The sequence below is a fragment of the Capricornis sumatraensis genome, chromosome 9 (genome assembly GCF_032405125.1).
Source record: "Capricornis sumatraensis isolate serow.1 chromosome 9, serow.2, whole genome shotgun sequence".
Taxonomy (NCBI): domain Eukaryota; kingdom Metazoa; phylum Chordata; class Mammalia; order Artiodactyla; family Bovidae; genus Capricornis; species Capricornis sumatraensis.
In genome coordinates, this window is record NC_091077.1 from 42,331,283 (window position 1) to 42,357,339 (window position 26,057).

At 49.2% G+C, this 26,057-nt stretch overlaps 2 protein-coding genes across 8 annotated transcripts; one reads left to right on the forward strand and one right to left on the reverse strand.

The window, feature by feature from the left end:
• Window positions 1–7,873: 7,873 nt before the first annotated feature.
• ZNF672 (zinc finger protein 672) lies at window positions 7,874–16,413 on the forward strand. Its single transcript, XM_068980273.1, has 4 exons — window positions 7,874–8,470; window positions 11,555–11,605; window positions 12,421–12,520; window positions 13,996–16,413. Exon 4 carries the CDS (start codon window positions 14,223–14,225, stop codon window positions 15,618–15,620), a length of 1,398 nt encoding a protein of 465 aa, XP_068836374.1. The 5' UTR covers window positions 7,874–8,470; window positions 11,555–11,605; window positions 12,421–12,520; window positions 13,996–14,222; the 3' UTR covers window positions 15,621–16,413.
• Window positions 16,414–17,050: 637 nt separating this feature from the next.
• ZNF692 (zinc finger protein 692) lies at window positions 17,051–25,726 on the reverse strand. Of its 7 annotated transcripts, none has more exons than XM_068979949.1 (12): window positions 25,641–25,726; window positions 24,372–24,559; window positions 24,048–24,079; window positions 23,505–23,768; window positions 22,910–22,958; window positions 22,687–22,809; window positions 22,184–22,405; window positions 22,019–22,096; window positions 21,844–21,922; window positions 20,314–20,428; window positions 17,646–17,745; window positions 17,051–17,504 (listed from the first exon to the last, which is right to left on the reverse strand). In XM_068979949.1, exons 1-12 carry the CDS (start codon window positions 25,716–25,718, stop codon window positions 17,207–17,209), a joined length of 1,626 nt encoding a protein of 541 aa, XP_068836050.1. In that variant the 5' UTR covers window positions 25,719–25,726; the 3' UTR covers window positions 17,051–17,206. The 7 variants fall into 7 exon arrangements, with proteins under 7 accessions (XP_068836050.1, XP_068836052.1, XP_068836053.1 ...); XM_068979951.1 differs by lacking the exon at window positions 25,641–25,726 and adding an exon at window positions 25,228–25,315; XM_068979952.1 differs by lacking the exon at window positions 25,641–25,726 and adding an exon at window positions 24,713–24,730.
• Window positions 25,727–26,057: the final 331 nt, after the last annotated feature.

The window sequence follows — 26,057 nt, forward strand, 5'->3', positions numbered from 1 at the left end:
CCAGAATTGACTTTTCTCCACTGAATCAATGAGACCCTAAGTAGCAATTCTAAGTAGATAAATCTGATAGATAATAATGTCTCATATCATACTCCTTTTTGTTATTAAGGTGCCATACAAAAACCATGAAAATTACATACAGAAATCAGAAATTATTAATTGTCTGCTAGTTCCTTTAATTTTGTAAAACTGGAGTTTCACTGTAATAATTCAGTTTTACCTACCATCTTCTGTGTGTGCTATCCTGAATTTTCTGAACCTTTCCTATTCAGCACTGCTATAATATCTATAATCTTTATACCTTGTCCCACAGCTTCTTTTCCCTGTGTGTTCATTCCTGAGCAGTCATGAGTTTCAAGTCGTCATATATCTCTTGGGTTTGGTGGGAAAACACCTTGAACACACATAGTACCCAGACTGCCCCTAGATCACATCCTGAAGTTCAGGTGCTTCCCTGATGTCTCCACTGGCCTACCCTTGGGTTAGCTCTCACTCACCAGGAGAAAAAGTGATATCATCATGTATACGTGCATGGTAAGTCACCTCTGACTCTTTGCTACCCTGTGGACCATAGCCCACCAGGCTCCTCAGTCAGTAGAATTCTCCAGGCAAGAATACTGGAGTGGATTGTCATGCCCTCCTCCAGAGGATCTTCCCAACCCAGGTATCGAACCAACATCTTGTCTCCTACTTTGGCAGGCAGGTTCTTTACCCCTAGTGCCACCTGGGAAGCCCCTAATCGTGTATGGATTGTAGTGTAATCCGCAGAAGTTTTTCTGCTAGGTTTGGATAATGTTTCAGGTGGGAAGAGGTTAGGGAGCACTCTGCACGCTTGTTTTATTGAGGCCAGTATAAACATTATAAGTTAATTTTTTTTTTTAAGCAGCACTATCCAGTTGTCCTACCTGCAGTGATGGAAATGTTTTATATCAGCTCTGTGCCATATGTAAGCCACTGAGCATTTGAAATGGACCTAGTATTATTAAGTAAGTGCACTTTTGAGTTTAATTTAAATAGCTGTGTGTAGCTATTGATTCCATTATTGGATAGCACGGTTCTAGAGCATGCCTCTCCTATGTAATCTTTTCCAGGCAGGTAGTGAACCTCTAACAAAACAAATGTCTCTCAGTCTCCACTCTCATTTGTCTCATCTCTATTTCCTCACCTCTTGTTTACTTCTGTAGTCTGACTTCTGCTCCTGCCACAGAAATATCAGGGATAAGCTCTGAGTATCACCAAGTGACTGACGTCTGACAATGGGTTGTTACTTCTCTCTCACTCTTCTTTAGCTTCTGAGTCACCCTTGTCCTCAGTTTCCTCTTTTTCTCTGACCTATTGGTTAATTCCTTTGTATAGTATGTTTACTCAGTGTCTGCTGCATGCCAGGACTTTATTTGTATATAGCTTATAGTCCGGTGTCACTTAATAAATTGGTGATATTCACACTAATCAACTCAGAAGTATGTTTTACTTTGCAACTTGGTATACATATATGTATGTACATATATTCATAACAAAAGTTTCAAAAGAATTTCAATTTTCAAAAGAAGATTTTTGTTTGCGGCTGCAATACGTCTTTGTTGCTGTGCGTAGGCTTTCTCTGGTTTCGGCAAGAGGGGGCTACTCTTCCTTGGATTATGCAGGCTTCTCATTTCAGTGGCTTCTCTTGTTGCGGCGCATGGGCTCCGGGTGCACGGGCTTCAGTAGTTGCATCATGCCCAGTTCAGTAGTTGTGGCACAGGGGCCCAGTTGCCCCGTGGCATATGGAATCTTCCTAGACCAGGATTCAAATCCATGTGCCCTTCATTTGCAGGTAGACTTACAACCACTGGACCACCAAGGAAGGCCCAGGAAAAGGTCTTTACTTAATATGCAAAGCACATTAATATTTGTTTTACTGTTTTTTTAAATGCTGGTGGAGACCTATTCTATTAATTTCATGAGCCACTCACAGTTTGAAAATCCTGCCCTAAATGTCAGTTCTTCCCAGGCCCTGATACTAGCCTCTGACCTTCTTATGTAGCCTAATTTCTCTGAAAGCCCTCACCCAAGTATATGGCTCTGACTCTACCCATGGCTACTGCTCCTTCCTTGCAACTCTGTCTCTACCTAGCATCCCCACAGATCAGAATCTGAGATCCAGCCGCTTCTCAGACCAATGGCCAGTCCATGGCTGCCTCTCACTCATTGCACGCAAGTCTGATGCCATCCCCTTTTCCCAAATCCTGCTGCTTCTCCTAAATTTAGTTGGTTGGTGAATAATTTTAATCATCAACCTATTTACTCCAAACCTATATTACATCCTGAATGAATCCCGCTGTCTTCACTCAGCATCACATTAAGTATCTCAGTATCTGAAGGAGAGACACCTCCTCCCCATTTCATTGCCATTGCTTCAGCTTAGAACCTTCTCACCTCCCATATAGATAATGTACTCAAGAATCTTCTAAATTAGCTCTATAGAAGAGAACTTGGAGCAATGATAACTAATTTCTGTATCCACGCTGTTCAGTATAGTAGCCACTAGCCAGGTGAGGGGTGCTTGAGAACTTAAAATGTGGCCAGTGCAACTGAGGAACTGAAATTTTAATTTAAATTTCGATAGCCGTATGTGATTAGTGACTAATACATTGGACAGCACAATTTCAATGTTCTCCCCATTACAGGTGTACCCCCTTCCAGTCCCTGACACAAATAACTAACCCCTGTTGTCTAATGAATGAAATATGAAAGTCATATAAAGATGTTAGTAACACAACCAATTACTAGGTAGTATCAAAAGTCATCTCTTTCTCAATGAAATAAAGTTTTCTCATTAATTACTTATAATTTCTTCAAATACTGTTACCTTCATGTTTAAAAACTACCTTTTTAGTTTCTTTTTTTCTCCAATAGAAACTACCTTCTATGTTGATTTTTTTCTTACTATAAGTCAAATATTTAATAAATAACACCATCAATTGCTAATTGAATGTTTTAGTTGACTGATGTGTAGTGATAGAGAGCAGATCAGTAAGTTGCCTAGGGGAGTGGTGGATTACAAAGTGGCACACAGAAACCTGTGGGTGGTGGATGTGTTCTCTATCTTGATTGTTGTGACGACATAATTTGTGTATACGTATGTCAGAAGTTTTCAAACCATACATTTCAATATCTGAAATTTTGTATGTCAATTATAAAGCTGGTTTGTTTTTTTTAAAATCTGACTAAATACTTGCTGCTCTTAGAAATACATAGTGTAGAGTCCACTAATACAGATGGATAAAAGGGAGAGCCTTTGCTCAAATCCCAGAATTATTTCTACCCTTGTTAAATCTACTGGGTCTTCCAGAAGTAAATTCTTTTCCCTGACTTGCTCATATCATTTGACAATAAAAACAGCAAACACTTATGCAATGTTTATCATGTACCAGGCACCAAGTTCTGAGTAGTTTATATCTATTCATTTGATCCTCTTGACAACCAACTGAGGTATATTGCACCTCCATTTTTATAATTGAGGGACTAGAGGTTAAATAACTTGATTGAGTTTAGCAGAGAGTTGGAGAGAACAGATTGGAAATGCAGGTTGGAACAGATAGAAAAGGGCATTAATGTCATATCAGGAGAGTAAATTTTATGTAATGATTTGACAGTTTTTTATTAGGAGTATGACACAGCCAGAGATTATTTTAGGGAAATTCACCTAGCAGTTCACAGCCATATTCCCCAGTGCTTAGAACACCACTTGGCATAGGGTAGGCCCTCCATAAATATCTTGAATATTTATGGAACCATGTTCGGAGTTGTCCCATTTGTTGATATAAATTTGTAGGGAAAGACATTTGGATTCAATATTTTCAAACTGACAAATGATGCCCATAACGTCATTCTTGACCTTCTAACTTTCTCTCACTACACTCATTATTACAGTTCCAATTATCATTTCCATCTATAATGACTCCCATAAGAAACAAAAATATACCTTCCTGTATTTCCCTTCATTGTTTGAGTTCTTCCCTCCATCGCTACACAAAAGAAAATTATGTAATCCAACTCTTTCATATGACAGTGTGTCAAACCTGTGCACAGCCATCATGTACAGGTTTCTCTTTTCCAGGTTGAATAGTCTCAGCCCATTCAATCACGTATTGTATCTGTCACCATCTTAGTTACCCCTCTGGAACTGACCAGTGTCACTTAAACACATGACATCAATACTGACCAGTGAGTCCAGAAATATCCCAATTAGTTCATTTCCATGGCTTGAAAAGCTTTGGAATTATCCTCAGATGGTAAAGAATCTGTCTGCCTTGCAGGAGACCTGGGTTCAGTCCATGGGTGGGGAAGATCCCCTGGGGGAGAGCATGGCAACCCACTCCAGTTTCTTGCGTGGAGAATCCCGTGGACGGAGGATCCTGGTAGACCACAGCCCGTGGACTCACACAGAGTCAGACACAAATGAAGTGACTTAGCACAGCACACAGTCATCCTCAACACAGTGCGACCTTAAAATGTATGGTACCTTACATCAGGCACATTTTTCATTTCTGCATCCGCCTCCTCTGTTGCTTCTGGTTCAGGTTGTCATCACCCTAGGCCTGTGTCTGTTTTCCACTTCCTTGCCTCCTGCTGCCAGACATGTACTCCCTATTCCATGCTGCTCTACATGTATCAGCAGACATTCATTGAGTATTTGTGATGAGCAGGCCCTGTGCTCATGCTTCAGGGCATTGTTTTCAGGGCATATTTTTCAGGGAAAAGCCTTTCTCTTAACTATGGGGAAGAAGGGCATTCCAGCATAGGCATCTCCAGGTTTATGGAGATGGCATTTGGCTAAACTTTTAAAAGTGGGTGGAATTCAAAGCAGAGTTGAATAGCATTCCAAAACCACCAGAACCTAGGGGGAGATGCATGGAATAGATTCTTCATATCTTTCCAAAAGAACCAACCTTGCTGACACTTGATCTCAGACTTCTAGACTCCAGAACTGTGAGAAAAAAAATTCTGTTGCTTAAACCACTCGGTTTGTAGTACTTTGTTACAACTACCCTAGAAAACTAATACAAGCCCCAAACTAGAAATAACCCAAATGTTAATCAACTGTATTTAGTGGAACAGGTAAATAAATATGGTATAGGTATACCATGGAATACTATACAGCAACAAAAGTGAACTAACTATAACCGCAATATGAATAAACCTTACATGTAAAGTTAAGCAAAATGAATTAGATTCCAAAAGAGCACCTATAATATGATTCTTTGTATCAATGAAAAGTGAAAGTGTTTGTTGCTCAGTTGTGCAGGACTCTTTGCAACCCTATGGACTATAGGCCACCTGGCTTCTCTGTCCATGGAATTCTCCAGGAAAGAATACTGGAAGATTCCCTTCTCCAGGGGATCTTTCCCACCCGGGGAAGACCCCACCTCGGTCTCCTACATTGCAGGCATATTTTTACTGTCTGAGCCACCAGGGAAGTCAAAACTAATTTATGTTGTCAGAATTATGGTTACTCTTTACATGGGAGGAGAGACAAAAAGTGAGCCAAAGGGTTTGGGGGGATTCTGGAAATATTCCATTTTTCTTTTTATTTAGAAATATTCCATTTCTTAATACAAATGCTAGTTGCCTGGGTTTATTCAGTTGTTAACAAGCGATGGGAAGGGCTTGAAGGATCTAAGTGTACACAAACGACCGCACAACTGCACTTATCTCACACACTAACAAAGTAATCCTCAAAATTCTCCACGCCAGGCTTCAACAGTATGTGAACCAAGAAATTCCAGATGTTCAAGCTGGATTTAGAAAAGGCAGAGGAACCAGAGATCAAATTGCCAACATTCACTGGATCATAGAGAAAACAAAGACATTACAGAAAAACATCTGCTTTATTGACTACACCAAAGCCTTTGACTGTGTGGATCATTAACAAACTGGAAAATTCTTCAAGAGATGAGAATACCAGACCACCTTACCTGCCTCCTGAGAAATCTATGTGCAGGTCAAGAAGCAACAGTTAGAACCAGATATGGAACAATGGACTGGTTTCAAATTGGGAAAGGAGTACATCAAGCCTGTATGTTGTCTCCCTGTCTATTTAACTTACATGCAGAGTACGTCATGTGAAATTCTGGGCTGGATGAAGCACAAGCTGGAATCAAGATCTCCAGGATCAATAACCACAGATAAGCAGATGACACCACCCTTATGGTAGAAAGTGAAGAACTAAAGAACCTCTTGATGAAAGTGAAAGAGGAGAGTGAAAAAGTTGGCTTAAAATTCAACATTCAAAAAACTAAGATCATGGCATCCAGTCCCATCACTTCATGGCAAATAGATGGGGAAACAATGGATAATGTGACGGACTATTTTCTTGGATTCCAAAATCACTGCAGATGGTGACTGCAGCCATGAAATTAAAAGATGCTTGCTCCTTGGAAGAAAAGCTATGACAAACCTAGACAGCATATTAAAAAGTAGAGATGTTACTTTGCCGACAAATGTCCATCTAGTCAAAGCTATGGTTTTTCCAGTAGTCATGTATGGATGTGAGAGTTGGACTATAAAGAAAGCTGAGCACCGAAGAATTGATGCTTTTGAACTGGTGTTGGAGAAGACTGTCGAGAGTCCCCTGGACTGCAGGGAGATCAAACCAGTCAATCCTCAAGGAAATCAGTCCTGAATATTCATTGGAAGGACTGATGCTAAAGCTTCAATACTTTGGCCACCTGATGCTAAGAACTGACTCACTGGAAAAGACCCTGATGCTGGGAAAGATTGAAGGCAGGAGGAGAAGCAGACAACAGAAGATGAGATGGTTGGATGGCATCACCGAGGGAATCGGCATGAGTTTGAGCAAGCTCCAGGAGTTGGTGATAAACAGGGAAACCTGGCGTGCTGCAGTCCATGGCGTCTCAAAGAGTCGGACACGACTAAGCGACTGCACTGAGCAGAGGAGAGGGGCAGAAGCTCTGGATGGGTGACAAGATTTGTGGCACTAAGTGACCATGAAAGGAAGATTAGAACTGGTAAAGAATGATCCTAAGTGGCATCATCCGGAGCCTGATAGGCAGCCCTGAGGGCAGACGATCATATTGCCAAATGCGTTTCTGGAAAACAACATTAACAGCACATCTCAGTGGAACAAGACATTGAACGGAGAGCTCAGCCAGTATGCTTTTGTAGAGACAACTGGAAAGCCGACTAGCAGTACCCCCCAATATTGGTAGTGCAATCTTGGACGGGTCATCAATTCCTTGGCAGGGCTATGGCAAGGATTAAGATGACAGGTATCAAGTGTGGCCTCTTTGTAAGAAGTCACTAGCTTACTGCCGGGACTTTCGGACGGGTGGCCCCCAAGGTCACTCCACCCCGGGACACCCCTAGCCAGGCTGCGTCACCTGCGGGGATATCTTTCTGCGTCCACGCCTGCCCCTGTGAACCGCAGAAACACAAAAGCATACACCAGGACTCCGCCCCTAGGCCCTGAGGCTGTGCACGGGGCTCAGAGCCTCTTGATTGGGCGGGAAGAGACCCGGGGGTGGGACGTAGGCAAAGGAGGAGGCAGGGATTGGTTGAGCCCAGGAAGAAGGTGGGGCCTTGACACGGGAGGGAGGCGGGCCAGGAGTCTCCTGAGGCTCTGTCTATTGGTCCCGCCCCCTTACTGGAATTCCGCCCTGTGCAGGTAAGGCAGACCGTTAGTGGAGCCGTCTTACGTCTCGTAGTTTTCCCAGCAACCGGTGACGCACCGGCGTGAGGCAGGCCACTGGCCAACCCGGGAGAGCGGGGCTGGAGCGTGATCCTCAATCCCGAGGCACCTCCCAGTTCCCCCAACTAGGCCGCCCCGCGCTCCTTCCCTCCCTTCCCCGCCCCAGTCCCGCAGTCCGGGAGGCGGGGGTCAGCGACCCAGCTGAGTGGGAGCCGCGCGGTGTCCGAGGAGCCAGTCGGCGACCGGTGAGGGGACCAAGGGGCGGGAGGGAGGGTTAGCGCGGGGCAGCGATCCCCAATTGTCGCTCGGCTTTTTCCCTCAGCTTCGCGCGGCCAGCGTCTGCCGCCGTGAAGAACGCCTCCCTAGCAACTAGTGACGCAGAGGCCCAGCGGAGCAAGGGATTGGCCGGCCCGCGTCCGCTGCTGCCGCGCGGCCTGCTCCTCCCAGGCCTTGCCCTCCGTCTGTCCTCGCCAGTCTTCCCGCTGTGACCTTCGTTGCTGGCGGCCCCAAGACGCAAATATCACCAGGCTGAGTCCGAATAAAAGGGCAGCGGCAACCTCCAGGTCCCGACCATATGAAACGCCCCTTACTCTACACTACGTTTTTGGTGCCCTGTCTTGCCCTTCGCGTGGGCTGGCGCCTAGGGCAAAGAGTTGAGGTGGGCCCAGGGATGGGAAATTTCGTCCAAGGAGAATCTGACCAGCAACTCGTGACGAAAACTAACTGAGGCGCCCGGGATTGGCTGCGCTGCGGAGGGGCCCGTGAAGGTGACCTGCTCAGGTGCGGCGTTCCTCATTCCTCGAATAGTTGTTCTCAGCTCCCGTTAAGTACTAGACACAAAGCCTTAAAATGAGTAATCAACGTCACTACTTACTCTAAACCCACGGTGTTTGTCGAGGGTCTGCGAAAGCCCCACGCTTCTCTAATCCCATTAAGTAGGGTTCTTTGCGGGGGTTGGGGGCAGTCGGGGAGGGGAAGAACTTGAAAGGTTTTGCAGAACGTTTAGGATGTTTAGGAGGTAGGAGTCAAACCCCTTTTTCAGAGTTCTTCAAAACTGTCCTGGGAAGAGTAAATCCTAAAAACTCAGCAACTGCCGTTCTCAGACTTTACACCTACCTCTTTTCATAGGAGACGTTATAATAGTTTCCTCTACTGAGTTTTCTCAGGCAGGAGTGTTAGGCACACGACTCCCCTGTCCAAGGTCACACAGCCAGCCATGGAAGACCCAGAACTTGGATACTTGCCTCTCTAGTTCCCCTACAGAGGTTGCAGTTTCCACTTAGTAAACCAAGGCAGAGTATTTGCAGTGTATGCAGTGGATAGGGCTAAGGAGGATAAGATGACTAGAGAGAGGCACTTTCCTCCAGGAACCTAATGCTTGAAAGAATAGCATTGCAGATTAATACATCATTTTTAAAAAGCATTAGATGCCTTATGTGTGCCCAACTTCTTGCTAGGCCCAGGAAGAATGCAAACCACCCTATGGTCCTTCCCTCATCCCGCTTCTGGGCTCCTCTGGCTCTTCTGAGCTGTAGTCTTGCCCGTGTGTCAAAGGAACATAGAGAATAAACTATACTGCTATGTTCTCTCCCTGTCAACATACATACCTTCTCCACACTTCCCAGATTTCACAGAAAAAAATCTTTGTGAAAAAAAAATTTGCAAAAGAATCTGCTTGGATCATGATCAGGCTTGGGCAGTTGAGGGGAATGGAGAACTGTCGTTTCTGTTTCCACCAATTCTTTAAATATGTCAGACTGGATCTGAAGCTAGAAGAGACAAGGTCTTTTAAAATACTGGACCATGTTTCTATTAAGGGAAAGAGGAAAGTGAGGAGTGGCCACTCTGCTGCTCTGGATTTCATACCCCATCCTCACTTAGAAAAGAGACCGAAACCTTTCCTAGTGGACTGGGAATCACTCTTTAATGTTACTTTCACTGATTATTCAAAATAAAGCCAAGGAGGGGGCTGGAGGAGTGGAGGTGCTCAGTAGGGTTTCTGCGGAGGGATTATTGGGGCAGAGCACTGAATGAAGAAGGGAAAGGGCTTTCAGGCGGAAAGACCTACAAGTGGAAAAGACCCATATTAGGCTCCAGAGGGCAAGGGAAACTTTTCCACCCATCCAGTTCCTCCCCCCTCCTCCTCCCAGCCATGAAAAGTGTATCATTTGCTTCATAATGGATGTAAAATTTCATCTGCCTCTAGGGGTATTTCATAGTCCTTGAGACTACACTGTCATTAAGGCTGGGGCAACAGAACAGACTTTAGGGCTGGGACTAGGGTGGGGTTTAAGTATATAGAGAGAGGCCAGCGAAGAATCTTCTCTCCCAAATGCAGCTACCACTCTCCAAACCACTTCTAAGGCCAACAGTTTCCTTTCTCATTACCAGGATTGCAAAGAATCGAATGCAAAGCACAAGTGAGCCCCAGTCCCATGGCAGCCTGTGAGGTCACCAGGGACTTCTGATCTGCTACTATCAACTGGCCGGGGCCAGAAGGGTTGGAGACTATCAGGGAGAATCAGACAGGTCTCCTGGCCTGCCATCCCTTTCCTGTCTCTGGACCCACTTGCCGCCTGAGTGGCTCTAGAAAAGCTCGCACCGCAGGGGAACCTTAGGTCACACAGGGGTGCCCAGTAGTACCCAGCTCAAAGGAACTGGTGGGAGGAGGAAAGTGGCACATACACAGGAACATACATACGAGAGCCATTCCAAATAGATGCTAGTAACAACTAGGAGAGCAGCAGTGATAGGCTTTGCACTAGTCACAACCCCAAGTCCCAGACAGATCTACATGGCACTATAGATATTCACTTTCCCGAAGAGCAGATGGACCCTCTGGAGGGTGTGGCCAGAGCCCTACCTCTTAGGAGATGAGAAGAGTGTCCAGCTTCTCTGGTTCTAAGGGTCCAAGAAGTTAGTGACCTTTCCATGCAGTCCCTCCAGGGACTGTGAAGTGGGGTAGCCTCCCTTCGTATGTGTTCCAAGCCATTTGGCCACATTTGTAATCATCACTTGTCTTAAAAACAGGTGAAATAAATTATAAAATATATTTCATTATTTCATTTAACCCAATACGTCTAAAATTTCATTTCAACATACAGTCAGTATTAAATATTATTCATGAGATATTTTGCATTATTTTTCATACTAAGTCTTTGAAGTTAGGAGTGTACTTGGCCCTTATATCACATCTCATTTGGAACCAACCATATTTCAAGTTTCAGTTGCCACATGTCGCTTGTGGCACAGCTGAGGCAGCCCTCAAACCCACATCTGCATCCAACTCTGGCTTAAAGATGGAGGAATTTTGAGATGATCACTCACCTCTTCACAATGCCCCAGAAATGTTGGCCTGGCAGAAAAGATAACCAGGGAGGAAAATCTTTATTTTGACTCAACAGTACAACTCAGAAGAAAAAGAGCTACACTTCTCTCACAGAAGATTGTTAGTAAATGTACTAAATCCTGATTTAGTCCAACAATCATGTGAACCATTAGATATGACGTGAAATGCTGGCAATATCTATTAAGAAACAAATACATTTTGTGGTAAACGAAACTCAGAAATGTATTGTGATGTTAAGTTTTGCCATTAGCTTATCTTCTTAGTACTTGTTTTATATTAGTTACATATAATCTGTAAGTATTAAATGCTTAAAAGCTACTAAAATTGAACAACTAGGATTTTTCATAAATTCACACATAATTACCCCCTTCCCTCTTTAAAGTTTCACTTGTCCCCAAAGTCAAAGAAATTTGGTGGTATAACACTTCAAAACTCATCAGGAAAATGATGGTTAGGACAGTCTGGAAATTGTTCTGTTGGCAGAATAATACTTTTTTTTTTTTTTTTTTTTTCAGATTTTCTTCCAGGCATAGACCCTTTCCTTCAAGGGCAAGCTCCAGTATAGGGTAAGGTGAACAGAAGTGAAACTTGAAGGATACACCATGACACTCAAGCACCAAACCTGCACCCTAGACCAGGGTCTCTTATTCCATGTCTGTAATGGGGCAAAATGGTATCTTTGTTTATGTCATTTATGTGTGTGTGTTTATGTTTGTGCATTTGTCTTACCTTCCTTGGACATGTACCCTTGAAAGCGGTAGCCTGGTAGAGGGTTTGATCCCAGAAATTTGGCCTGAGAGGTGCCAGGGTCTCCAGAGACACTCAGGTGAGGGGGAACACTCACTAGGACATAAGCCCTGCTTTCCTTGGCATTTAGGATCAACCACCGACCCTTGAGAGGTTTTAGTCACACGAGAGCAAACATTCCTTTGATTTTGACCAGTTAGAATCAGCAACCCAAGCAAGTGTCTGGACTGAAAACTCCTTCTGGAAGAACCAAGAGACTCCCTCTAAAGTCTGTTCTCAGGTCTGCGGAGGTCTCTTGCTCCTAATTACAGATTTTGTTTAAAACTCTTTGAATAAGACGACCAGCATTTAAAATATTCCCATGCACCCCTCCCCCACCCCATCTCCTAAAACAAGTATGGGCTGGGGCAAGTTGGGGGGATGTTGTAGATGAAACATAATTTAGAATGTAAATAAATGCTGAAGGTGAGTGAGTGATCTGTGATACTCTTCTTGTTAAGTTTTTTATACTTGAAAATATCCGTTTAAAAAATACCTCTCTTCCAGGAAATGTTCCCCTCTTCTCTCTTCCTGCATCTGTCCTCTCTGCTCAGTTTAAAATCACATTGTCCCTCTTATTTTACCCCTCTTTCAGGGCACAGCACACCCTGCTCCAGAGGCACAGAGAGAGAATATCCTACATCAGCCACTCCTGCCCAATAGTACGGACGGGAGCAGACGCTTCAGAGCCGCAGGTCTGTAGCTCTAAAGGCTTTTTTAAATTGAGCCCATTTGCATCCAGAAGATTAGAACCCTATCTGTGGGGTGTTTTAACCACAGCTCTGGAAATTTAGAGTTGCCATCTGCTAATAAGAAAATGACTAATGACTGTTGTTTACTTCCTATCTCTGATCTGTTGGGTGACATGGCTGTAATTGATAGTGACTATACCTGTCTCCCATGTCCCACTGAACTGAACTGGGGACAGAGCCGTGGGTCTTGAGGCAGGCAGTGGTAAGGCCAGCCAAGTTAGGAGAGCAGCTCAATGTGTGCTTTAGAGGGCACAGGAAGTTCTGTGCACAAATGCTGATCCTGCTCATGGACAGCCATCTGGACCAACTTGTCAGAAGGATTCAGGGATACCGTCTGAGATAAACAGAATAGCAGAGCAGATTTCATCCCCATAAAGGGGCTTCTTTGCTACTTCAGGTTCTCAGATCCTTGGAGCTGGGGTAATGAGGAAAGTCTGCAGAATGTTTGCAAACAACTTGGATGCCCTGAGAATTAGAAAGGATTTTCCTTCTTCCTTCCTCGCCCTCCCTAGAAATTTGAAAGGCACTTCAATAATGGGCTACTCTTGTGGCTCAGCTGGTAAAGAATCTGCCTGCAATGTGAAGGACCTGGGTTCGATCCCTGGCTTGGGAAGATCCCCTGGAGAAGGGAAAGGCTACACACTCCAATATTCTGGCCTGGAGAATTCCATGGACTACAGTCCATGGAGTCTCAAAGAGTGGTACACGACTGAGCGACTTTCACTTCACTTTCTTTAATAATACCATAAACTTTTGATAATATTCTTTTACCCCTTTCCTGGGTCCTGAGTTGCTTTGCTTTCTCAAGGTTAGGCCAGGGAACTTGGAGACTGTGCCCTGGTGTGGAGTGACTGCTTATTAGGTGCTATCCAAAGCCAAGGAGCAATACTTCAGTTTTCTCAAATATCTTCCCTTGCTCAGGTCCCAGCCATTCCTGAGCCTGTTGCCCAGGCTGCTGCTGCTTGAGGGGGTTATGCTTCACCAGTTTCAGTGCAGGCCTGGCTCAGTTCACATTGGTTACTCAGGAAACCCTGAGTCTTTGGAAGGCTTTGATTGGTTTAGGCCTAGAGGACTTCTCATTGCCCATCCCTCCTTGGTCATTTCCTAGTGCATCACCAGGGCCAGGATCCCTGGTCTAAGGCTATAAAACAAGCTGGACACGCTTCCTCCTCTTCTGAGCACTGTACTGGAGGCAAACTTCCCTCTAAGTCCCTCCTGCCCTTCCTAGTGGCACAAGGACACACCCCTCCCTGGCCTATATTTCTCAGACTCCCATGGTTTTGCCTCCTCTCTTGGAGAATGGAACTGAGGAGATGACCTAACTGAGGGAAAACAGGGAGCCTGTGCTTAACCCTCCATTCCCCAAGGTGTAGCTGTCATAGATGTTGCTGGAGCTCACAGTGACCTTCTCTCTGCAGGGCTCATGGTACATGGTAAACCTAGCTGCAGCCCACCTCTGAAACAGCCGCAGCACCTGCCATGAGAAAAGGAACCCCGGAATCTGCAGACCAATTTTCCAGGCCTCTCTCCCTTCCCTTTGCTACTGTTCCCTTTCTAGGCCTTAAAAATAACTCAGATGGAGAAGGTGGACTCCAGACTGTGAGTGGCACTCTGCACCCTGAGGGCTCCAGACCTGGCCCTCACCATGTTCGCTGCCTCAGAGGTGGCAGTAGGCAGGCCTTATGGGTGCAGTGAGTGTGGCAAGAGCTTCCGCTACAGTTCAGTGCTGCTGCGGCACGAGCGCGTCCACAGTGGTGACAGCAGCTTCCGCTGCCTAGAGTGTGGCGAGCGATGCGCAGAGGCCTCAGACCTCCGTGCACATAGACGCGCTCATGCGGGCCAGACGCTCTACATCTGCAGTGAGTGTGGCCAGAGCTTCCGCCACAGCGGCCGCCTTGACCTGCACCAGAGCGTACACAGGCGGCGCATCCGCTCCTGCCGCTGCCGAGTTTGTGGTGGATGCTTTCCACACCTCCCGGCTCTGCTGCTGCACCGGCGCCGCTGGCACCCTCCTGAGAGGCCCCAACGCTGTCCGCTGTGCCCTCGAGCCTTCCGCCAGAGCGCGCTGCGCTTCCACCTGGCACGGGCGCACCCATGGGGAACACCTACTGTGCCTGCTGACACACTCCACCGCTGCACACAGTGCTCGCGGGCTTTCCGCAGCAGCGCTGGACTTCGGAGCCATTTGCGTGTCCACACAGCCAGGGGCCCCAGTGACTCCATACCTCTGCAGCCAGGTGCTCCGGACACACACCAGTGTGGTGTATGTGGCAAGAGCTTTGGCAAGAGTTCCACGCTAACGCGACACCTGCAGACGCACTCGGGTGAGAAACCTTTCAAATGCCCGGAGTGTGGCAAGGGCTTCTTGGAGAGTGCTACACTGGTGCGCCATCAGCGCACACACACGGGCGAGAAGCCTTATGCCTGCGGCGACTGCGGGCGACGCTTCAGTGAGAGCTCCACGCTGCTGCGCCATCGGCGCAGCCATCAGGGAGAGCGGCCACATGCCTGTGCCACATGTGGCAAGGGCTTTGGGCAGCGCTCAGACCTGGTGGTGCACCAGCGCATCCACACAGGTGAGAGGCCCTTCCCATGTACTGAGTGCGGCCGCTGCTTCAGCGACCGCTCAGACCTCACAAAGCACAGGCGCACACACACAGGTGAGAAACCCTACCGCTGTGAGTTGTGTGGCAAGTGCTTCACATGCATCTCCAACCTCAATGTGCACCGGCGCAACCATGCTGGCCACAAGCCCCACAAGTGCCCTGAGTGCGGCAAGGCCTTCAGTGTGGGCTCCAAGCTGGCACTGCACCGCAAGACGCACCTGGGCGAGCGGCCAGCGGAATGTGCGGAGTGTGGCAAATGTTTCAGCCACAGCCGCTCCCTGTCACAGCACCAGCGAGCTCACAGGCGTGCTCGTGCCTCCACTGCTCCTGCTGCCGCTGCCACTCAGCCCAAGGCAGGCACTGCGCTCATAGTTGCTGGGCAAGCAGGACAGGAAAAGCCAGGGCTTTTTTTGTCTCAGTTGAGAGAGACTTGTTGAGACTTCTCTGGAGTGGGCTAGACAAGCACTCATACAATGCCACAGGGACAGTAGGACAACTCGCAGACGGAGGTCTGTGGAAAGACAGCATGGCCTATCACCTTTCTCCATCTCTCTCGGTAGGACTTCACCTGGCTTCTCGCTGCGCCCCTACACCTACGTCCCTTCTCAGCTCTTTGCCTGTTCTCAGCCCTTCCTTCCCCTCTGAGGTGCAGGTGCAGGACCCCATGCGTAGAACAGCATCCGAGTACTGATGTGTTGCATCCCTGCTGCTGTGCTCTCAGGTCTTCTCTTATTCCATCTCCTTTTTGCAGCCTGAGTCCCCTCTACCTTTTCTTTCTGGGTACTTTTGGTATCCTGTCTCTTCAGGTAATGACTGTTGATGTGGCTAGAGTCACATCCTACCAGCCTTGTGGTCTTCTTGCCTCTTCCTATCACTTGGCTGTTAGTCTCTTGCTGCTTTTTCCCTCAGCTTCTGAGAGATGGGAAATTTGCAGAGAAATAGTGGGAGAGCTCACTTTTCTGAACGATATCTCCACATCAGAAGAACTCAGAGACGTGCTTCACAGCATGTAAAGGTGGGCATGAGCCCTCAGCATGGCTGCCCACCTGTCTCATGGGACAGACCTGTTGGTATACAAATCAGGGTGCTTCTCAGGGTAGTGTTCTCCAAGTAGGGGACAATAGCCTGGGACCTGAGTCAAGACCACATGGGTCCACAAAGCTGGGCACTGCCAAGTGGAATAAGAATGCTATGTACAAATCATGCTTGGAACCATGGGAAAACAGCTCCACAGAGGCCACAGTGCAGGGTTGAAAATTCCCTGGAATTGGCCTTTTTTTTTTCTTGCAGATGGTGAAATAAAGAATTGTTTGAGTTCTAGATGCCAAGAGCTCCCTTTGTTAAACTTGAGGCTGCTGTATTCACAGACACCAAGAGTCACCCAAGGAACAGGCCCTTTCAAAAATCAAGGTCTCTGGTCCCTTGCCAGGCTACCTCAGCAACCTTGGTTGTATAGCCCCCTCATTTTTGCACTGGAAGGCAAGACTCTTCAGGGGTCCCTATACATCTGGTTGTCTTGGTTAACAAAGAATACAAATGTGGCCCAGAGTCACATACCGCTAATCCTTCTCCAGGCCATCCCTCTGGAATGACCTAGTAATCACACCCTGCCTTGCTTGAAGGCAAGAGTGTGTGTGACTTTCCACAGAAAAAAGGGAAGCCAAAGTGAATTGGGAAAGAAAGCTGGGTCCTCACAGTGGGGACAGGTGGGGAACTGCAGAGAGAAGAACAGGGCCTACACTTGTACACTCAGGCACATTCCAGCAGAGCCTGTTTCAAAAAGAATCAAGATTTCTGTACCTCAGGTGCCAAAATACTCACTCTGCCCATACAGGTCTATGTAAAATACTGGGTTTATTCTGTCCTTTAGGAAGACTCAAGTAGCCTGGCTCCCCTAAAATCTGGTCTTGCCCCTGCCCTGCATTCCCCATCACCCTAGTTCCTGGACACCAGGCATCTGGCCCTTCTTGCTCCTTTCCAGTCCCTGGGACCTGGATCCCCAAATTCTGGGGAATGCTCGCCGCTAAGGGAGCAGCATGGGAGCCTGAGGAGCCAGAGAGGACCTGGAACCTTCACTGGCCCCCTCGGATACAGAGGCCAAGATGCTGGAACAGGACTCCCCTTGACCAGATAGTTCTTGTGGGGCCAGGAGCAAGGCCGGGTGGCTTTTGCTGCGATGAGCTGCAACACTGTCTGGCTTCTCAAAGCGCTTGCCGCAGAACTCACAGGGGAATCGCAAGGCAGCCACTGTCTCTGCGTGCTTGCGCCGGTGCCAATTCAGGGATGCCTTCTGGCGGCAGGTAAACCCGCAGATCTCACACCTAAACCAGGGGGAGAAGAGTGAGGGAAGGTGCCTCAGCCCATCTTGAGCTCCCCAGGGGCTCCTCCTGGTCCCAGCTTCCCAGGTGTCCTTCCAGCACCTCCCCACTTCACCGCACACCAGGCTCCCTTTCCCCACTCACTGTAGGGGTTTCTCTCCAGTGTGGATGCGCCGGTGGATGACCAAGTTGCTGCTGGTGCGGAAAGACCGGGCGCAGAACTCACAAATGTAGTCTCGGGTGTCTGTGGGCACATAGGGGATAGCCAAGCATCCATCCCCAAACTGAGGGCCTCCTTGGCCCACCCCTTCCAGTCCTCCAAAGGAGCACTGTCCCTATTTAGTCTGCATGTCTCACTCCTCCCAGCCCCACAACAGTGCCCTGTGACCTGACAGACACCCTGTGGGCATCAAGAACCAATCCCCTCTCCTTTCTCCCTGAACCTGCCTGCCAACTCTTAACAGCACCTGCCCATTGCCCATCTCTAGCAGTTCTCACAGGCCTGGTACATTTCTCCTACACCTCCTGCAGCAGCGGAGATAGCCATCCTTTTCAATGCATCCTGTAGTCTTCTGCCCAACCACTGCTCTGTATGCCCTGCCATCAGACCACACACACGTACCTAGAGCCTTCATCCCCATCACTAACTTGTACTCCACACAACTCCCGCTCCAGGCTCTCTCCTCAGTCACTACCACTGATGTCAATTTGTTCTCTACATGTCCAGCCCTCCACTCTCCTGGTTTCCAGACCCTCACTAACCTGGCCCCCTCCCCCTCCTCAGCCACCACTCCCAGGTTCTGCACCATCACTGCACCATGTAGAAATCACAATTTCAAGCATCCTAGTTCCAGTCATCCTTTGTGCTGTTACAGTAATCCCACAACTCCAGGCTGCCAGTTCAGTGGCCCACTGTCTCCCTGCCTTCTCTGACCAGTCCATTTCCAAGGCATCTTCATGGCCTTCCTTCACTTCACCTGTCTCCCTCTTCCTCAGCTATATTTTCCTGGTTAAAACCCAACTCAGAATAAATACAACACTTGGTTGCTCCAGGCCTGCACATGTGTGTCGAGCAGGGCAGACAACCTACAACTCCCCACTACCCTACCTTGGGCTCTACTTTCCCATACAACTACAAGTCTCGAGCCTCCCCCCTGCCCTGCCACAGTACCTCTGCATTTCCTTGGTCAGTTCACTCCCACTTTCTAGAGTCCAGAAGGGCATTTTCCACATGACCTCCTCTTTCTACCAACCTCACTCAGCAGTGACCTCATTTTATAAGTCACCCAGAAGAAAAGAGCCAGGGAAGAACGCCCACATCCTCCCCTCACCTAATCCACCAGGCAACTTGCTTTTTGTGCCCATATATGTGAATAGTCCCTGCTTCCCTGTGGCTGCCTTCCAACTGTGCCCAGACACACCCCCTCCTCACTGACTTGAGGTTGCCCAACCCTGGCATCAGCAAGCCTTTCCTCTCTGTGGGATCATCTGTGTATGATCCCGCCCTCCAGCTTATACCTAAATCTCTGCTTGCCTTCACAGCAAAACTCCAAAGAGTTGTCCATACTTGCTGTCTTCACTTCCTCAGCTCCTCTCTGCTCCAGACCCACCCCCTGCTGGCTGTTATCTCCCTTGTCACATGCCATTTTGTCATCTGGTCAAGGATAGCTTTCCACTACCCTGTCTGATGGCCTGTCCACATCCTCATCTCACTCAGCTTGGCAGCACTGGCATAGGTCACCCCTCCCTAGAGCGCTTTCTCCACTTGGCTCCTCAGATACTGCTCTTCAGCTGCCTCCCTGGCCCCTCTGTAGCTGACCTTCCCACCTGCCCTGCTCAGACCTCTTCTCTACCTATGTTCACTCTCTCCCTGTAGAAACACTCCACCCACAGCTCTAAACACCACCCAAGTGCTCATGATGAACATTTTTTTCTTTTTTACCCAACATCTCTGAACTTCAGGTTCATGTTTTCTGGGACACCTGATTAGCATGTCCCAAATAAAATGTCATGTCCCTTTCCTGAAACCTGCTTCTCTGTCATTTTCAGGGAATCACATCACCTTCTACCCAGTTGCTCAGGTTCGAGTCTTTTTCCAAGTCTTCCCTGACTCTACAGTCCTACCCATGGACAATCTGTTCTACCCACAGGACCCCTGGCTCCATCTTCACTCGTAAGTCTCACTTCTCACCGACTCGACTGTCCAGGTCATCCTTACTGTGCTGCACATTACTGCAGTCCCTCCATTCTTCACATGGCAGTGACAATGCTCCTTTTAAAGTCAGTTGTGTCCCTCCTTCCAACATACTGGTGCCCATCACATGTGGCCAGGAGCCAAGCCAACGTGAAGATGGTCTTGGAGCCCTCTACCACCTATTTGACCTCTCTTCCTTCCTTTCTAACCTCCGGTCTTCCTCTCCATTCCTGGATCATGCTTGGAGATGCCAGTTTAGGGTCCTCTCATGAGCTGCCTATGGGTGTGGCTAAGCCTCCATTCTCTCTTCACTTAGGTCTTTGCTCAAAGCACCTTTCACAGCTCTGTGGCCCAGTGCCAGTAGAGTGGACATCTTACAAGGTGAGTACTGTCTGCTTTATTCACTGCCAAATCCAAGCACTTAGAACAGTTTAAAACAGGCAAGATCTCAACAAAAAGAGAATGCAGGATGAGTGTGTGAATGAAGAGTTATCCCAGAGCAATGTGACAAAACCTGCAGATAAGAGGTGATGGGCCTCGTGGGGAAGGTGAAGGTACCCACAGGGGTAGGTGACAGGACCCACAGTGGGGAGATGAAAAGACACTTCCACCACTCACCACTGTGCAGCTTCACATGCTCCTTCAGGTGTTTCTTAAAGTTGAAGGACTTCCCACAGGCTGGCTCTGGGCAGGAGAAGGACTTTTGGTGGATGTGCTGGTATTTCTTGTGGTGCTAGGGAAGGAAGCACATGGCTTTCTCAGGGAGACCACCGGAGCTGACCCAGCAGGCAGGCTCTTCTGCCCTTTTCCTTCTGTTCTTGTCACTGCCTCACCTATAGTCCAGTCCTCACCTATACGTGAGTACCCCAATCCCATCCCTTCCTGATCCCACCCTGTCCTTACTCTGCCCTGCCCTCAACTTCCATTATCTCATCTCCTTGTCACAACCTCACCCTGCAATGCCCAGTTCCCAGAACAAAATGCAATTCTGCTGACATTCCTGGTTCCCTAACTATACATTTGCATCTGCCAGGGATGGGAACACATTTTGGATGGTTATAATTATTCTCCTTGATATCAGTATCAATGCCCAACAGTGTCCCTCAGATAGCCTACATTTTACTAATAGCTCACCATGGGGTTATATAATTTTCTCCTAAATGTGCTTTGGAAACACACACTCTCTCAACTTGGAACACTTTTAAGGGTAGTGTGTTCTTCAACCTTAACTCCTCAAGTATTTCTAGGAAATATTTCTCTTTTTATCTGGTCTAATTTTCACATTCTGGCTCACTAAGCTGCATGGGCTTTCCCTTTCTCCATAATCCCATTTCCCCATATTTAAACTACTGCTGGGAGCTACTTCAGTCTCCTTCATTAACAGAATCAAATATGTCTGACCAGCCCTGCTGTTCTTCTCAAAAGCCTAGAGCTTTGCAACCACATGGGGACCTTCCCCTTCTCCCAAATCCCATCCACCCAGGCCTCACCATCCCTCTGGTCTAGGGTCCCCCAGCCTCAGAACCCTGTGAGAGCTCTCGCTGAGTGTGGGGCTTGGACTCTTCCCTCTCTCTGCCTCAAACCTCTCCTGTAGCAACGCTGAGGACAAGACTGTCTCCTAAACCTTCTAGGGCAGGACCACCGACATAAGCCAGCAGAGTGAGGCAGTCCAATGGACTGAGGAACCCTAGCACCAGGACACACTAATGAGAAGCCTGGGGCAATGCTTAATCTTTCTGTGTTCCTCGGTTTCCTCATCTGCAAAACAGGTATAGTATCAGCGCCCACTCCACAGGAATGTTGAGAAGATCAAAAGATTCAACACATATCAAGTACTTAGAACAGTCACTAGCACCTCCAAAGCCTGAGGAATGCCACCATTATCTCCATGTGGTCAACAGAGGGCCTGTGCAACAAGCAGTATGGCAGCAGCTGTGTACCTGAGGCTTGGTTTCCTGCCTTATCTACCAGTCATCTGGATTAGTGATTAGAACTGTAGGCAAGCTCTGCACATCCATCCCAACCCTTCTCTCCCTGGTTCTGAATTTCCTCCACACCCCAGGTTTCTTTACCTCAGTTTCTCCTTCAGCCCTCCTCCTCCACCCATGAGGCTACACAGAATCCAACCTGTACCCCTCACATCCTCACATTCAAATACTGCCGGTTTGAGAAGATCCTTCCACAGCCAGGGAAGTCACAGGGCAGCAGCTCTCTTTTGGCAGCTTTCCTGAGGAAGGAGAACAGGAAGCGGGAGGACTTGTGCAGGCTCTCCTCCACCTCCCTCCTCACCCTTCCCTACCGGGGCCCCTTTCCCCAGTCCTACCTAATTCTCTTGGGGCCAATCTGAGCAGTGTCCTCATCCCATGCCGAGGCCAGAGCAGACTGAGCCTGACTCCCAGGGCTATGGGCAGCAAAGAGGGAGCAGAGGGCCTCGAGGGAGGGCCATGTCCCAGGATGCCCCTGCCCTCTGACTCAGCCATCAGGTTACCTGGCTGGGGACTCAGTCTGCTGGTCTGCTTGAGGGGTCCCCCTGAGCTCTGGCTGTATCCTGACTTCTACAGGCCTAGGAGCTCCAGAACCCAATGAGGATGCTGATGAGGACGGCGAAGCAAGAGGAGCTGGGACAGCTGCAGGGGCCGGGGCTATCTCCCCATCCTTAAGTGCATGGGTGACAGGGGAAGGGAGTGGTTTGGGGACATCTGGCTCACTGCTGAAAGGAGAATGAAAAGGAGGAGGACATTATCTCATGGATCCTCAGCCAGCCCCAGCCCAACCCCAATCCCTAAATTGCAAAGATCCCAAACTCACTTTCCACCCAGTTCAAAATCTCTAGTTCTTTCTGCCTTCCCCAAAGCCTACCCTGCCCTCTCCACCAACAAGCCACTCCCTGAAGTCGGCGAAACAAAGCTCCAAGAGCCCCCCACCCCGGCCACCCCCCACCCCCACCAACTAGCCCACTCTGTTCAGAATCCTCCCTCAGCCCCAACTTGCTCATCTGGGGAGGAGCTGTAGGTCCAGGGACTAGCATCACTGAGCATCTCCTCTTCATCCTCCTCTTCCTCTTCCCCATCTTCTCCAAGGGATGGGAAGGTCTCCGGTGAGGGTCCCACCCCCCTGCAGGTCCGAGGAAGGCAAGTGTGAAGTCCTGCTCCCTCCCTTCCATTGTCCACCCAGGTCTATCTTGTCCCCTGCTGTTCCCCAACCCCAGACTCACCTGGGCATCCTGGCCTCCTGAGTCCTCTCATCACAGTTAGATTCCAAACCTGTTGGCATGGGTAGTGTCAAAACGGAAGGAATTCTGTACTGGAGGGATGAGGACAGGTGAAGTTCTAAGGCCTGAAGTGGTGGGAAGACTCTTAGGAAGAAGAAGGAAGAGGGGGCACAGGCTACTGGAGTGGGAGGGACTGTTTGATTTTAGAGATGGTACATTTCACATGGCACAAAAAAAGAAACAAGTATAAAAAGGTACACTGTGAAAAGTCTCCTTTCCAATCTGTACCCCAGCCACCTCAGTCTTCCTATAGGTAACCTGTTTTTCCTATATGCCCTTCCAGAAATTTTTATACATTTATAAGTACATACAAATAAATTCCTTTTTTCTCTTATTTATCCACCGATGGTAACATATGATACATCCAATTCTGTATTCTGCTTTTCATACCTAAAAATATATTGAGGATATATTTCCTTATCAGCATAGTTTTTCCACTGAGAAAGGATCATTTTTGAAGAATGGGGTTCTAAGTTACAGAATAGGGTTCTGAGTTCCCCTCTTATTTTCTCCATAACTCTTCTTTCCCCCAGCCTACCTGCAGGCTCCTGCCCACTCCTGGGCTCTGGGCACCAGCTCCTCTCGTCAGTACTTGGAAGAGGGGTCAGATTTGGCTCCTCTGGAGATTTGGGGCCTGAAGAGGGGCCCCAGGAGAAGGTGTGACCGGCTGAACACTCCCACACAAGCCCCCCATCTTGGCCCCCAGGTCCCCGCAGCCCAGGCACCAGGCTGCACTCCCGGCTGTGAGCGTGAGATAGAAGCACCAGATACTGCAGTCCCTTGGGGGCCACAGGCTCAGGACCTAGAGCAATAAAGGCAACAGTCAAGGTTGAACGGGGAGACCCTCTCCTCTCATCCTGGGGAGCCACATTCAGACAGCCCTGTACCCCAACCCCCTACTCCCTTCTCCACAGGTGGCCCTTCTCAGCTGTCCAACTCCCCCCATCTCTTCCCAAACTCACTCAAGGCTCCCTCTGATCCAGTCCCCATAGGGAGGGTATTTCTAGGTCACACCACTCCCTGTTGCCCCCTCTTCCCTCTCTGGCTCCTAATTCTCTACCCCTAGCCATTCCCTACCCACCTGCACAAAGCACACAGCCTGAAGAAGTGTACCTGCCAGGGGGACAAGAGGCAGGTCAAGTGAGGGCCCAACTGACCAACTGCCCTCAGCTCTGGCCACTCACACACTTAAGGGGTCCTCTATCCTCTGCGGACCACGAGGTGGGGGAAGACCGTGGGAGGTCACAAACCACACAAACCACACTGGCCTTGCTTCTGAAATGAGAAATCTGCCAGTGGGAAGGAGCAGCAGGACTACACTTGGTGTCGGGGAAAGGGGACGGGTAAGGTGCTGGGTGTTGTAGCCTGGGTGCCCTCCCTCAGAACCCCTGACCCGGGCCCTAACCGGTCCAACAGGAACTTGGCCAGCTGCGAGTGCAAGGAGAAGCCCAGCTGCTCCTTGAGGAGGCACCACTGTTCCATATGGCCACCCAGGCGGATGCGGCACTTGCTGCGGCGCGCATCCAGCTGCCGCCGCTTCTCCCGCCGCTTGCGGGACGCGTCCGCAGGGGAGGCCGCCATGAGTACCAGGGCCTGCGGGGTGGAGAAGACGCTGATCGGACACGGCTCCAGAGGCCCCAACTCCACCCTCTGCCGGGGCCTCAGTTTCCTCATCGGTGAATTGGGGCAGAACCAAACCACTGCAACAGCATTCGCCGCCACCGGGCCGGAACCACATCTGCTTACCTGTCAGGGCGTGTAAACTAGTGCTGGGGGGTGGGTATCGCGGGGGTGGGAGGTAAGGGGACAGCATCAGAGTCAGAATGGCCTGATCCCCGGCACGCTGAAGTGCAGAACTGGAGCTATGGGGTAAGAAAAGCTCAACTAGGGCGGGGTAAAGGGTAAGGTAACAGTTTTATACTGAAAAAGGCCTGAGTCTTTTCTGGTAAATGAGGGAAGAGGTTGTTTGCACTGGAAGAGCTCCTCACAGTTGGGACGACCTGGGTAGAGCCGGGGCGGGGGCAGGGGCGGGGGTCTGGAGGGCACCCCCCAACTCCGTTCTGGGCCGCCCCACTGAACACTCACACTGCGTCGGATGGACCAATTCCTAAGGCAGCTCCACGGCCGCCCAGAGCTCCAGCCGCGACCCACCCCTACCCCGGCCTTACCTGAGCGCCCCCACCCGCCCTCATCCCGACTGCGCCTGCGCCTCCCCCGTGTCGCGCGCAGGCCCGGAGAGCGGCGGGAGGACAGGGGCCCACCTCGCGCGCGCCGCCGGTGTTTCTCTTTTAAGAGGAACCCGTCCCTTTTCGCGTCGGTGACTCCAGCCTGGAACTGGCGCCGGGCTTTGAGGGGAAGGGGAGAGTCGAAAGCTGCCTGCGCGCGCCTGCGCATTGGCCGCTCAGCGCAACGCCTGCTGGGAGCCGTGGTTCCCATACAAACTGCTCACGCTCCTGGCTGAACCGTGCAAAGGTTATAAAAGGGTCGCTGCCCCGGCGAGCTCATGTGTTTGGTGGCCAAAGGCTTGGGGAAATGGAGTTCATAGGGCCAAGCCCTCCTCCCGTGCGCCGACCCCAGCCCCTTCAAACAGCCAGGGATGTGGCCTCTGCAACGGTTCCTACTTTGTAGTTGATCTATTCTCCCTCCTAATTCCCTGTTCCCCGAGAGAAGTTACCTGCAGAAGGGCATGGCAACCCACTCCGCTATTCTTGCCTGGAGAATCCCATAGACAGAGGAGCCTGGCAGCCTGCATTCCATGGGGTCGCACAGAGTCGGACATGACTGAAGTGACTGAGCACACACGCACGACAGAGGTCATCTGAAAAGTTGCCCAAATTTGCTGTGGACTATTCTGCACTTCCGTTCTCTCTTCAGTTGACTCTAGTGGAGCTTTTCTGTCTACCAAGCCACTAAAACGGCGTTTGTCAACGTCACCTGGGGCAGTCACTTTGTTAAAGGCAGTGGTCTGTTCTCTGCTTCTCTGCTGCTGCTGCTGCTGCTGCTAAGTCGCTTCAGTCGTGTCCGACTCTGTGCGACCCCATAGACGTCAGCCCACCAGGCTCGCCCATCCCTGGAATTCTCCAGGCAAGAA